At 36.5% G+C, this 14,611-nt stretch overlaps 2 protein-coding genes across 2 annotated transcripts; both read right to left on the minus strand.

Moving 5' to 3' along the window:
• Window positions 1-8: 8 nt before the first annotated feature.
• LOC129941147 (sulfite oxidase, mitochondrial) lies at window positions 9-2,896 on the minus strand. The gene has a single exon (XM_056049707.1). The coding sequence runs from the start codon at window positions 1,710-1,712 to the stop codon at window positions 27-29; it is 1,686 nt and encodes a 561-aa protein (XP_055905682.1). The 5' UTR covers window positions 1,713-2,896; the 3' UTR covers window positions 9-26.
• Window positions 2,897-11,804: 8,908 nt separating this feature from the next.
• LOC129938515 (uncharacterized) lies at window positions 11,805-13,340 on the minus strand. Its single transcript, XM_056046136.1, has 4 exons — window positions 13,129-13,340; window positions 12,776-12,984; window positions 12,518-12,713; window positions 11,805-12,459 (listed from the first exon to the last, which is right to left on the minus strand). The coding sequence occupies exons 1-4, from the start codon at window positions 13,184-13,186 to the stop codon at window positions 12,173-12,175; spliced, it is 750 nt and encodes a 249-aa protein (XP_055902111.1). The 5' UTR covers window positions 13,187-13,340; the 3' UTR covers window positions 11,805-12,172.
• Window positions 13,341-14,611: the final 1,271 nt, after the last annotated feature.

The following is a 14,611-nucleotide window of genomic DNA, read 5'->3' on the forward strand; positions in this document are numbered from 1 at the left end:
ACAACAAATTCCATTTCTTATTTCATTTATTCAATTTCGACTTTGACTCTATGATAGGCATTACTCAGGACCCCTCGCAAGTTCCAAGTATACTTGAAGCTTTCCGGCTGTGTATTGTAGGCCGAATCAACTGCCTTTGACCAGATCTCTATTTTCTTTTGTCCAGCCGGAACTGGCAAATTGGCTGACCAAAGCGTCCAACCATAATGACGACCATCGGGCAGATCGTCTTGTTCCAACTCAGCCACATGCCAACTTTCGCCTCCATCTGCGGTCAAATCAACTCGAACAATCCGTCGTCCTCCACCTGACCAAGCATAGCCTTTGACAGCAATGCATCCATCTTTCGTTTGTACTTTATCGCCCTCTGATGGGCAGCAAATGGCCGAAGTCACTGGCATCGCTTGAATGGCAGGTGATTTTGTGAAATCAACTGTATCCCAATCGGTGCTGGGACTGAATCCTTTGTAGTCGTTTTGCTGCCAATGTGATGATGATTCACTATCTGAGACTACTACTCGACTGAGCCATTTGACATTTCTCGCTCCAACTGTTCCTGGGACAATTACTCGCAACGGGAAACCATGATCTCGATTGATAGTCTCGCCGTTCATCTCGTAGGCTAGGATGACATCTCCACGCTCGTCCATAGCTTTGGAAAGAGGGATGGAGGCGCCATAGGGATGCGAAGTGGGATCCAGATCACAGCCTTCAAAAATCACATGACGCTTCTCGTCTGACTCAACTCCAATAGCTAAGAGTATATCCCTCAATTTGGCTCCCGACCATTTAGCATTACCTACAGCTCCAGCACTCCACGATAGACCTTTGACTGGCTTCACCTCGGTCATCTCGGAACGCCGATTTCCCCCACACATTACAGCCGCAGTCACAGTGCACTTGGGAAGCTTCTTGATTTCATCCAGACTGAATGACTTAGATATTCCCGATTCCTCAACTTCAACGTCGAGTTCATAGGATTCAGCATCAATCACCGGCACCGGAAGGTGATTCCTCACATAGAAGAACTCATTGGGTGTGAGGAAATTCTCCGCCAATAGACTAATTGGTGGTTCAGCATTGAAAGGTCTCTCTGAAGCTGGCTTCAGCAACGGATGTCGTTTGGGTTCATTCGCCCAAGGCGATCCCATATCCTCAGTACTCACTGCATCCGCCTTATCCAGGTTGCCAATTCGAAATGACTCGAGAAGCGTTAGAATCTCTTTGTTATTATGCTGCTGATAAATAGCCCAGAAGGGATCTATGGCACTTCCAGCGCCAAGCATGATTTTGTCACTGCCCGGATGCTTCGGGACAAAATCTGTAATGTCGTACACTCCAATTCCATAGGTTACCCAGATTCTCTTCTCCAAGGTGTCATGTTTCTGAATCACCTCCTGTTTGTAGGTCGGCAAATCTGTTCTCGCCTCCGTGTGCCACTTTTGGTAATTGACATTCTCTTTCGAGGGCTTCCCTTCAGCTGCCACTTTCGATGCTAGCACATAGGCAGCTACAAACCCACCCAACCCCACCAAGGTCAACACCGTTCTGAAATCTCTTCTTGACTCACCATCACCCCCTTCTTGACCTCCTTTATATGAATAGTCACAGTAGCAGCTTATTGACTTTATTATTCTAGCCTCTTGTTGGTGCAGTAGGTAGGTCGCGTGATGGCTTCCCAATTTAAAGGCACTACGTAGCACCCTTGACATCTTCAATCTCAAGTATATACTGTCGTTATCACTCTTCACAACAGTGTGACGATGATAGCCACTAAGTTCATAATTTGTTGTTATTTTTTCGTAATAATTTTTTTTATTTTTGAGTAAACGAAGATAAGAAGGCCTGACCTGTCACCCTTAAATGCTTTATGTTGTTGTTCTGCTTCAAGGGCAAAGCTCGTGGGATGCTGTCAGTGGTCCACTCCACTTGTGTTTATTTGTTTTTTTTATTTTTGGCTCTTGCGGTTATAGAAGCGGAAGTAAATTTTTTGTTTACACCACCCCATGGTGAGGCTTTATATGATGACGTTTATTAATCAATCAGCTGTTATGATGTGTCAAGTGGAGCTTTTTATTAAAGCTTTTGTGATATGTACTTAAGGTGCATGCAGAATGACATATAGGGTGTACTTCATCACTAATAGGAATTTGAGGTGAGTTCACTAGCGAAAAAGTGAACTAAACTCACCATAAGAAAAAAAATATATATTAACTTGACGGCGAACAAAATGGAATGATTTTTAGAATTTACTCAAAATAACTTAGATAACTTAAAATAAAGCAAAACAAATACAATAATTGTAAATTATGTGTAAAAAGTTTTTCACATTTCACTATCTTTTTTCTATACAAAAACAAAATATATTTGGTACCTAGTCTCTATCTATCTACACATTATTTTGTCTCGCATAAATGACATAAACTATTATAAACATACATGCATTATTATACGTCAGAGCTGTCAAGATTTTAGTCTTTTAGTAACTGCTATTAAGTCATGACTTTGACGTTTAAAATAAAAGTTTTAAATATTTTTAAAAGTCACCACTGGTTGAAACGTCAAATCAAAAAGTATTTAAGAAAAATTAAAAGTCAATGTTGAATTTGTCTAATTTTAAATCGGTCTAACTGGCATTTGAATGTAGTCTTTTAACTTGAATCAATTTGATTTGACATAAGAAATTTAAGAGCATTTAAGAATGACTGTAAAGAATGTAAAGAGTTTTAACTGAGTTTCACTATACTGACATAAGTCACCAAATGACCTAAATCCTTACAGCTCTGATATACTTTTATATTTAACTGATATCTAAAACTCTCATGTAAATATTTCTCATCAAGGAAATTGTAATTTTTAATCGAATAGGATCAAAATATCTAATAATTCCGTTTTTAAATGCTGTTTTATCTATTTTTTTTTTAAACTCAAACTTAATTTTTTATTTATTTCTATTTTATTTTTAAATATAACGCCTATAAACTTTACATCTGTACATCCATCTACATAATTATATATTATTAAGAAATAGTGGAACAAATAAATTATATTAAATTAAAATGGGAATATTTTTCTACTGTTGTTTTATTTTTTGTATTTAAAAAAAAAAAAACTATGAAAAAAAAACTTCATTTAGAGCTAAATGAAGATTAAAAATGAGAATTTTTGAAAAGAGATACCAAAATGATTTAAACTGGGTCTAAAGATAGGGATTTGTGTTTTACCCTTGCATTTCATGCCATATTTTGAATATTTCAAAAACCTGAGCTTAATACAAAAAAATTGAATTTTAAGCCTAGTACATACTTGTGAACCATCTCGTGAACCCATACAAATTTCAGTTTTTGGTTCACCCGTGAACTTGCTCGTGAAGCTGAGTGGAGAACAAAGTGGAGAGTTTTCGTTCACGGGCAATTCACGTGCAAAATGTACGGGAACTGTTGGTGAAGCTGAAGTCAAATGTTCACAACGTGTACTCACAAGTGTGTACCAGTGAGCAATGTCAAAAGTTCACTTTCTCCACTGGCGAACGTTCACTTCACGAGGAAGTATGTACTAGGCTTTAAGGTAAAACTCAAATTGAGTAAAACAAATCCTTTTAAAAATTCATTTTCTATTTTGTTTTTCATCCGATGGAAATTTCCCAAAGATACTCTTTAAAAATCCGTAGTGAGCAGTATTAGACTCTTCCAACACTAAAACCACCGGATGATCAGGAGTCAGGACCAATCTATGCAAGATCAACAAATTATTTTTCTTTCTTAACCTTCCGATGCCAAGTTTGGTTACCAATCACCCCACTACTTTTTATAAAACCTCAAAAGAATACTTTTCTCAATTTCTTTTATATAAATACTCGAACTTTAATAAATAATAATAATTGATTTTCAGTTTCAGTGTTGTTTTTTTTATAAAAGGTGGTGGGACGATGAATAACAGCAGATGTAATTCACTAAGGCAAAAAAGCCTTGACTTCGGAAGGTTAATATATCATTTACTTAGCAGAAAGTTTTTATTTTTTTAATACTTTCCAGGCTTGGATCTTATCAATCTTTAAACATTGGGCAGGTTCAAGCAACACAAGTGACTTCATTTGCAGTCAACTTCATTCTTTGAACCATAGACACATTATATAAAAACCGGAAACCAATCTGTCATTCTGGTTTGCCTACAAGCTGAAACGTCAATTTTTACGCACTCTTAAGTCTAACATCAATTCCCCACAGCTAAAGTCATTTCACCACCCCCTAAAATCAATTGAACATGAAAATAAAGTAGATTGATGAGAAATTCTTTAGGGTAGACACCTATTGGCTACGGCGACATTAGCTATTGCATTTTTTGGGAAGAGTACGATAACTCAGGCGACAAAGTTTAATGACGGATTTGTATAGAACAGTTAAAAACAATCATTTTTTACTATGGGAGCGGAGTCTATTCTCCCTGTTTAGGAGTTAGGGGCAAGTTTTAAACATTTTTTTAAATCCAACACTTTTGTCTTTAAATCAAGTCAAAACAATGCTAATTAGAATAGTTCGTTGAGATATCATATTTTTAATAAAAATTTATTAATCCGATTATCTCAGATGCCAACTTAAGACCAAAATCGAAAAACTGTTTTGCTGTTAACTGTCATAAAATATGGTTAAACAAAGAACTTATGGTTTTTAACATTAATTACGACCTATAAGTCTATCATCATTCCTTCTTAAGGCCCTGGAAAGATTGATTGATATCCATTCAAGGGCACGTATCGATACAAGACTTATGTCTTCGTCTTAACATGCCTGTTGTAAAGGTAAATCGGTGGAAACAGCGTTACACACTTTAGCACGCACCATCGAATATTCCCTCCTTCATAAAGAGTTCACTATGGTTGCTTTCCTTGACATCGAAGGTGCCTTTAACAACGTGGACACATCTGCAATCACATCTGCACTGACATCTCTAAATGTAGAGAGTTCGCTTCGGGAGTTAATTCATTTAATGCTTACTAGCAGAATAATTAACTCAAAACTGGGCAACTCTTCTAGCAGACGATTCGTTAGTAGAGGGACACCGCAAGGTGGTGTTCTATCTAAAAGCTATTGGTAATAAATGGGGTTTACAACCCAGAATCATGCATTGGCTATACACATCGGTAATCAGACCGATTTTAACGTACGGTGTGGCAGTATGATGGACTGCTTTAGAGAAAGGTATAAACAGGGATAAGTTAAATAAAGTAGAACGTTTAGCCTGCCTATGTATAAGCGGATCGCTTCGCTCGACCCCGTCTGCAGCACTGGACACCTTGCTCTACCTTACACCTCTTGACATATCTAGCAAACAAATAGCTGCAAGCTCTGCTATTCACCTCAATGCTTCGTCGCAATGGACTTACAACAACATTGGCCATTCCGTAATTCTAAGGTACTTAGAATCAATTCCAAAGCACACAGAATACACCATCCCCTTCCAGATTTCTATGCCTACCAGATCTTTTCGGGAGGATAGGACATTCTTGGAGGATGAGTCAATCCATTTTTACGCAGATGGGTCAAAAACAAAAGAAGAGGTTGGTTGAGGGGTGCACTCTGAACGACTGAAATTAAGTCTCTCATTCCGCCTTCCCAATCATTGTAGCGTGTTCCAGGCGGAACTTTTGGCGATTAAGGAAGTCTTGTCTTGGCTCAAAGAAAACGTGATATCAACATCTGATATCCGTATTTTCTCTGACAGCCAGGCCGATTTCAAATCTATGGACTCTGTTTTTACAAACTCAGTCATAACTGTCCATAACTGTCGATCATCTCTAATGGAGATGGCGCAACAGTTTAATATTCACCTTTGCTGGGTTGCAGGCCATAGAGACATTTCAGATAACTGTAAGGCAGATGAACTCGCCAGAAACGGTACAGTACAGCCCATCCTACCACGTTTGGCAAGTACTGGCATACCAATCGCTACTTGTAAACTGCTGCTAATGCAAGACGCTGTGTGGAGGGCAGGCACCAGGTGGAACAACATCACCACGTGTCAAGCCACAAAAAACATCTGGCCAACACTGGATTTAAAACGTTCAAGGTGCTTGCTCTCTCTAAGCAGATCGCATATAAGCTGGATAATAGGTGTCATAACCGGACACTGTCTAATAGGAAAGCACGCCACGAGACTAGGCGTATTCTCAAATGACTTTTGCAGAAGCTGTATGGACGAGGAAGAGGAAGAAACGGTTCTTCATCTTATCTGCACATGCCCTGCTTTAGCTTGAAAACGCAAGAATTACCTAGGAGAATTCTTCTTTAACGACCTAAACGATCTAAATCACATCGGTATAATCAGCCTCTCACGTTTCGTAAGGGACTCAAGCTGGTTCCATTGAGCTTAGGAGGAAGCCTCAAGATTCATGTGGTATCACAATGGGCCATTAAACTGGCCTAAGTGTGTCCGTTTCCATCTTGGACAGCCACTATAACCTAACCTAACCTAACACTAATCACTTATAAGTAAAACAACATGTTCCTACCTGACTGTATTGAAATGTAACATAATATTTAATATTATATTTTATGATCGAGAGGATCGTGTTTATTTCTTGTTATTACATTTTGGTTCATGTTTTCTAATTGCTAAGGGAACAGACGTTGATGTTGATTTGCATTGTTTTTGAAAAAAATTGTTTTAAATTCAAAATTTGGGCAAACAAAGGTTAAAAGTGTGATTTTTAAAACTTTAAGATTATTTACTATTGTATTTAGAATGCATGGCTTATAGTTTTTGATCAAAAACTGAAAAGTTGATGATTTTATGTCTTCTAGTTCTTAAGAAAATTACCAAAAAAAAATATATTAATTAAATTATTTTTTCCTTGCTTGATTATTTACGTATGTAGTCTTATTTTGATGGTAATGATCGAATATGGATTTAGGTATACCCAGGATAAATGATTTTGTCTTAAATCCATCTTATTTGAATACAAAAGAAACTTTGGCTAGAAGACTTTGTTTGAAAGTGACAAGAAATTATTAATTTGTGACGTTAATATATTTAAAAGTGTGTACTACGTATAATACACTTTTTATTTTCAATAAAAAGCTATAATTGTCTGAACAAGGCATTTGTTGTATTATGTAAAGAAAATTTAAAATATTTTAGCAAAAATGTAAAACATTGTTGTTTTTTTTTTTAATTTAAATGTAATACAAAGATTCATGCAAAATTATACATTCCAAAAATTGTCTTTTTTGAATGTTATAATTATCCTTTTTTCTCGAATTTAAAAACGATGACTGTTTCCTAAATGTATTTGATAATTACAAAACAGTGACTAGGTTTTAACAATTTCACTATAAGCTTAGTTTTTCAAATACAAAAAAATGGTAAAAGTGTGACAGCAGCGAAACATCGCACATAACATAACTGTTTATTTCGTCGAGCGAGGTGAGTTTGAAAACGTCAACAAAAATTCAGATTTTTAAATCTCTCGAATAGCAAGTTTCGTTTTTGCATTTGTTTATTTAAAAAATTATAACATCATTTTCAATATCTCAAAGTTGTTTGTTTGAAAACATAACTTACATTAATTATTAACATTTTCATTTAATTTTGTTGTTGATTATTGCCCCTAGCAATAATAATATTACATTTTAATCAAAATCTGCTAAAAGAGTGTTTGCGCCTTTTGTGTTGTGATTTTTTATTTTGCAGATAAATTATATTTCACATTACAAGTATGGATAAAAAATGCTCTGCGCGCTGTGTAATGGGCTGTTCTACATTCAGCCACACGTTCCAATTGAAAAGTAAGTAGACATAATATCGTATCCTCATTTCAACCAATTTCTGCACCACATTGGAACTCACTTGGACGTGTTCTTATAAGTTTTTTTGATTGTAATTAAAAAGTGTGAATGGAACGTTCTTACTCAAACTTCAAGGATTCCAGGAAGGTATAAACCATTCCTGCAGATACATTATTGTACCAAGGACACGACCAAATGAGTTCCTAAGTTTGCATTTTTAAACATTTTTGATAGGAAAATATATATATGGTGTGTATATGCTTTGAACGTAAATTTCGACCAAAACATCTAGTTAATTCTTCAAGTGTCATGAATTTCGAATTCAGACCTTTACTTCGCAAACTTCTAATTTAAGTTCATAGTGCAAAAAATACCAACAAAATTATTGTCTACAAAACATTCCTGAGGCAAGCTAAATCACGATTTATAGATTTTATTGTAAAGAAATATTAGTTTTTTCTTTTCAAAATTGACAAGGAACCATTTTACAGAAAGGATTAAATGAAGTTGTGCAGAATATAAATAAATAATAGAGTAATAAAGTTCAGCTTTCAGTTGAATGAAAAAACATGATCACCTGTCATTTTGACATGAGTAGACTTGACTTAATACCTAGTTAGGTAGATTTTTCTTGACAATCTTTAAAGTCAACTTTCCAATAAAGTTACCTTAATGGGAAGGCAATTTTTTGACAGCTGGCCAATCAGATGCTAGAAACTGACCTTACTTTCAAGTCCCTTATGTCGTCTGAACCTGCACAAAGACTTCTGCAATTTTTCAATGACTAGGTTCATATCTTATTTTAAGGCAAGCAACAATCTGTAAGGGATCTGTAGCTGTATTTTCAGGGAATGGCTTAAAAACACTCGGTAGATATTCAGAAAAAAAGATAAGATTTGTTTGGGTTTCTGATTCATTTGCTATCTTGGCATTTTATTCGCGGGTTTTGCGTCTATGATCTTTTTGAACGCTTTACTGCTTTCTATAAAGAGTATTCGGTAGGAGCATCTGTTTTCAGAAATCTACTTAGTAAATCATGTGCAAACTAACTAATTCTTTTTTGTAGTTCATTCTCATCTATAAATCTCTTCCTTCAAGCTCTTCTTTGTTCCTAAATCAGCTGCTTTATTTCAAAAGGATATTTTATTTGTCTTAAGATTTGCACTCAGTCGTTCTACTTAACTTACCTTCTACACATAGATGACCATAGACCACGCGACGAACTGTTCTCTCCAAACGACCCAAAGTGTTTTCATCCGTGTAGCAAGATGGGGATGATAAGGATCTCATATAGCGACACTTTGGTCGCTCGAGAGAGGGCTTTGCTACTCAATTGATTTCTTAGCTATTCTTTGTTTGATCTCAGCGCTGGTGTTGTTTTATGCGTAGACGAAGTCCTTTACTACCACAATCTAACGTCTGTCGATGGTGACGTTTTGATCGAGACGTCGGTCGGTAAGTCCTTTCTCGATGCCCTCATTAACCTTTAAACCCATTTTTGACATTCCGATAGTGTCAATGTCATCAGCATATGCTAGTAATTGAATTGGACAGACTTTTGCAAGATAGTGCCTATAGCGTTGACTTGGGAGCTCTGCATCATTCTTTGAAGCACGATGTTAAAGAAAGCACATGACAGCGCCGTTTTTAACATCAAAAGGTTCTAGTAAAATAAAATGTTTTCGACCCTCATGGAGCAGCGTGAATTCTCCATGGTCATCCTGTACAAACGGACGAGTTTGGCAGTGATGCCAAAACTAGACATGGCTCTATACAGCTCGTCCCTGTAGATGGTGTCATACGCGGCCGTGAAGTCGATGAAAAGATAGTGGGTCTGCCGTTATGTGAATATTTGATCGATTCTGAACTTTCCTGGTCTAAAACCACACTGATAAGCTCTTATCACGTTGTTGACGATGGACTTTAGACGTTCACATATTACGCCAGACAAGAATTTATAAGCGATGTTAAGTTGACTTATACCTCTATAGTTGGTGGAGTTTAGAGGGTCTCCTTTTTTCAGAATCAGAATAGGGCAAATAATTTGAAAGTACCATTCATTTGACTTGCTTTCTTCTGACCATATTTTACTGATTAGTTGGTGCATGCTCCTTACCAAATTATCTCCAGCTGTTTTGAAGAGCTCGGCATTCAAACCATCTGTTTCAGCAGCTTTATTAGACTTCAGCTTAGATATGACAATCTTCACTTCGTCTAAGTCGGGAAGACGGGAATCTTTGCTTTCGTCGTCTATGTTGAATGGATCATCCTGTCTAACGCGAAATTGGGCTCGTCATTGCCATTATACAGTCGGCAAAAATTTCCTTCATATCCTCAGCATTGACTGCGGTTCCACTTTCACTATGATGGTTTCACTTTCGTCTTTGCAGCCTTCGGTTCTAGGATCATGGACTTGTGAATTTCGTTAAACCTGTTCATAAAACTTCTGAATTATATTTCTTCTTTTGAATCTCTCAACATCTTCTCAACAAGGTTAACTTCAGCCTGATCATCGTCATCATTACTGGAACCGTCATTTGTTGGTCCAACAGTTTCACTTTTAAGAGCCTCTCAGAAAAACAGTTTTTTGGGTGGAGCGTAATTCTTTACAAGTTGCATCACATCTTTATATTTAGCCATTTTTAAAGGCAAAGTTTGATCATACATCGGTTCCTGAGGCAGAACAGACAAGTTGGCTTCAACATTCCTCATTATAGAAAAATATTCGAATACAGGCATTCCAGTTGATGAACTGACTGCAACAGTTTCAATGTGCTATTTACTATATTTTCAAAAATGCTATATGCGATATCTTGAATCGAATCTTTTCTGCATTTATTATCTATCACTTTTTTAAAATGACCTTCGTAGTGTTGACTGAAGTCTAGAATCATATTTTGGCCAACATTAACAACTTTAAAGTTTTTAGAAGCTTGCTCAATACATTCGGCACCAAAACACCTATCACAAGGCAAAAAACTGTACCCTGGTTAGGGAAAGTGGTGATATTGTGATATACGCTTACGATATTGTTTGGATATTTTATCTACACTCTTTTTTGATATCCCAAGGAGAGATGCAAATTCGTTTCTGCAAACTTGGATATGTTGAGTCCCTAATGTTATAAAATACTTATGTAAGCAACTTCGCTTCTTCCCTGTACCAGTTTTTGGTCGTTGTCTTTCAACATTCTCGGTTTGGATTAAACCACTTAAATGAACATTTTGCATATTAGCTTCTCCCAAATTGTTAAAACCTTCTAATATTGTTTTTCTCTTCTCTTCATTAATTTTAGCAAAACACTTATACTTTTTGCAACAACAATCTGGTCCAGTTTTTCTTTCTCCAATATCTTTGCCTTTATAATTTGTGTTACTCTTCCCAGTAGCAATAGACTTCTTAATAATATTCTGTCTCCATTCGGAGTCGTTAATCCGACTTTTCTTTTCTTACATGTTGTGCCACTTGTTGATGGGCCTGCACTATCTATATTAGATTCACTGTCTATGACTTTAAAACGTGACTAACTTGATGCAAATAACGTAAGCATTTCGTTTGTGTCAATAAGGAGGCAGATCCGGATTTGCCACTTTTTTGCACCAAACGCACTAGGGTGGCAGATTCAAATTTTGCTATAATGGACTTATTTTTTTTGTCGTATCGACCTCTGGTTTGCACCAATATGTATAGATTACTTTTTTCTTAATATGGTGTTTTAAAAACCCGGTTTTGCGGAAAAAATGGGCTTACCCGCTTTTGATGCAAGGTTCTCAATTATTGTATTCATTGAGACCTTTCAAATAATATTGGTGTAGGTACTCCTATTGTTTTTATTTCCACATATTTTTAGTGTTAATAAAAAGTTGGAATGCTTAAGTAATCATTTACACACCCGGAATCGGTTCAAGTATGTAGAATCACCAACGGTACAAGTTACCATCATACTCAACGTATTGTTCCTATCTTTCAAACCAAAAAATGTGTCCCTAACCCTAACATTAAAATAAAAACTCAGAAATCTTATTTTTTGTCTAAAAAGAAGTTTAAAAACTTTCGTCAATTTATTTTCGTTTTAATTTTTGCTTAAATCAAAATTATTATTCTATGAAATTATTTCTAGATTGTAAACAAATTTATTACAATTTAAAAAAATATTCGAAGACAAAGATTCATATTTCTTTGTATTTCTTAAAAAGGCACTTTTTACCACTCGGACGGATTTGTTGGTTAAGTAATTTCTAAATCTAGACACAATTTGTAGTTGTAAACATTTAAGGGCACTTGTACACGTGTGATTTTTGGACGGATTAAAAATGTGTTTAAGATATGTAGTATAAAAAAGAATGAGGCTTAAATCTATTCAAAACTAATTTGAGAAGCCTCAGAGCCTAGATATAGCCGTGAAGACTACGCGATTGGCTTTGATGATGGCGTGGTGGTTGATAGCCGGGCTCCTGCATTTCCATTTGCATAACCAGATTCTTACTATCGCCACGCAACTCGTAGGCGTCCTTTGCCTCGCGATAGAGGATCATTGCAGCAAGCCCTAGAACCATACAGGCCACAACAGCCAGAGAGTAGGACCATGAGAGGACGTTGAACTTGGGATACATCAGCCAGTCACGACGGTAAGCACAGCAGCCGAAAATAACTATAGCCACGAACATACAGATGCCTAAAATTGTATTTATAAATTAATATTCAGGGTTGTGGAAGGTTTAAATAAAACTTACTGGAAACAGCGCATAAGATAAAGGAGATTCTAGTAAGAATCCATTCGTATTGGAGAACTCCCTTGAGTGGCAGACGAGTGATGATCATCGATAGAACACCCAGACAGGCGTAGGCGAGTAGAAACCCGATTGTCACAAGCACCTGGACAGAGATCAGCCATCCAGGCAGGAGATACTCCCTGATCTCATGGTATTCCTAGAGAAATTCCTTCCATTATGCAAAAGAACACCCCAAGGCAAATTCAAAGTATAACTCACGTGACTGTAAGCTCCATAGCATCCAGTGAACTTCTTTGGAAATTGATAATTCGGATAGACGAAGTTCTTAAAGCAATATTGCCAAATACCCATGTTGAGGAAGCTGCTGCGTGACTCCTCATAGGATTCAATCCAATAAGGCGAACAAAAAGCCATCAGTAGAGCAATAGCACCGACGAATGTAACAATTGCCCCAAATACCAGGCCATCTAGGGTAATTCAGAGGCGAAAAAAAAGACACGAGAATTTATTTTGGTTGACTTGACTTACAAAAAGATCTGGTGACGCCTCAAAAATTCAGGTCAATTAGAAGAATTTAGGAGAACCAAAGGGGATTGTGTTTGATTACTCACTTGAAGCTTTGGGATAGTCATTCTTTTCTGACCCTTCTACGGATTGTTCTTTTTGCATATCGTCTGGGTTTTTATTTATTTATATTTAATGTGAATATAATTACAATTTAAGTCGTGAATTTTTGTATAGAAATAAAAAATAACAAATAGATTCTGTTGGAATGAAAACCAACAAATTAATTGGGATGCAATGGAAAAAGTGACAGTTCGAAAAAGTTACCCAGCCCAAAAATAATTAAGGTGTAAACAGAGTTGGTGGGACGCATTTCACTTTCAGATGAGTGTGTTCAGTTAAGAATTTTACGTTTTCTGGATAAGGCTATATTGCATGTAATACGTTTTGAAAAAATAAATAATTTATTCAAAAGTGAAGATTTTAAATGCTCGATATATAGGAAAACGTGTTTTAAGGTTTATGTACTTTAAAGAACATACATTTTTAAAAGAATTTGATATCTATTTAAATGTTTTTATCTCATGTTAGTATAGTTTTTGTGGGCTCACATTCACTTTTTGATTTAAAACACGAAAGAATGATCCACATGTACAAAATATTTTATGTCTTTGCGTACACCCAATATAAAACCCACCGCAAATCCTGTAGTGTGTCCAAAGTAGGGGGTTACATCCATACCTGTCTATTTATAAGTTTCTGCTCCCCATAAATAAAAACTTTATGAAAGCGAGGTGTTTACAACCTTAAACTAAACATTATTTTCTGAAATTAACTGTGTTTCTCCGCTTTAAGATTTTAAACCTTTATTGTTGAGAGTTTTGTTTGACATTTCCTATCTGTGGTAAGAATTTGCGGATTGAAATTAACCGGAAAATTTCAGAAATATTTCAATTGAATTATGAAAAAATAGAAAAATTAATATCCGTAATTGAATGTTCAAATGGTAGACATGTCCATTCAAGAGGTCACAAGCGTATACAGGTTTTTCTTAAAACCGACATCTGTCTATGAACTCCTACTCTCACCTCCCCGCGGTGAACATCGGGTGCGTAGTACCTCAACTGGAGATTGGTTCTAACCCCAGTGGAAAGTTGTTGGAGTGGTTTATCCGGCTCCCCACCCTTGGAGTTATACTAAGGATCTGGCCCTCCTGATTGGGTGTTGTGCCGTCGGGGTGATTTCCTGACCATGTAAAAAATACATTAGTTAAAGTCTCAAGTTTCAGGAGTGTGAGCGAGCGCATCACGACAATCCGCATCTGCAAGTATAATATACGCGCATGCCCCAACAGAGGAGAATGATGAAGACACCAAAGACATATTCTTCGAGCTCTTGGAAAAGTCTTATGAGCAGTGCCCTCTGGCTATGACATTCAAATTATCTTAGGAGATTTTAATGTGAAGCTAGGAAAAAAAGACATCTTTGGTGGCACAATCGGGAGATACAGCCTGTACGACACCATCTCCGGCAACGGATTCAGGCTGATCGATCTCGCTAAGGGGCGAGAAGTTCTGGTAGCTAGTACGT

Source organism: Eupeodes corollae, chromosome 1, assembly GCF_945859685.1.
Source record: "Eupeodes corollae chromosome 1, idEupCoro1.1, whole genome shotgun sequence".
NCBI lineage: Eukaryota > Metazoa > Arthropoda > Insecta > Diptera > Syrphidae > Eupeodes > Eupeodes corollae.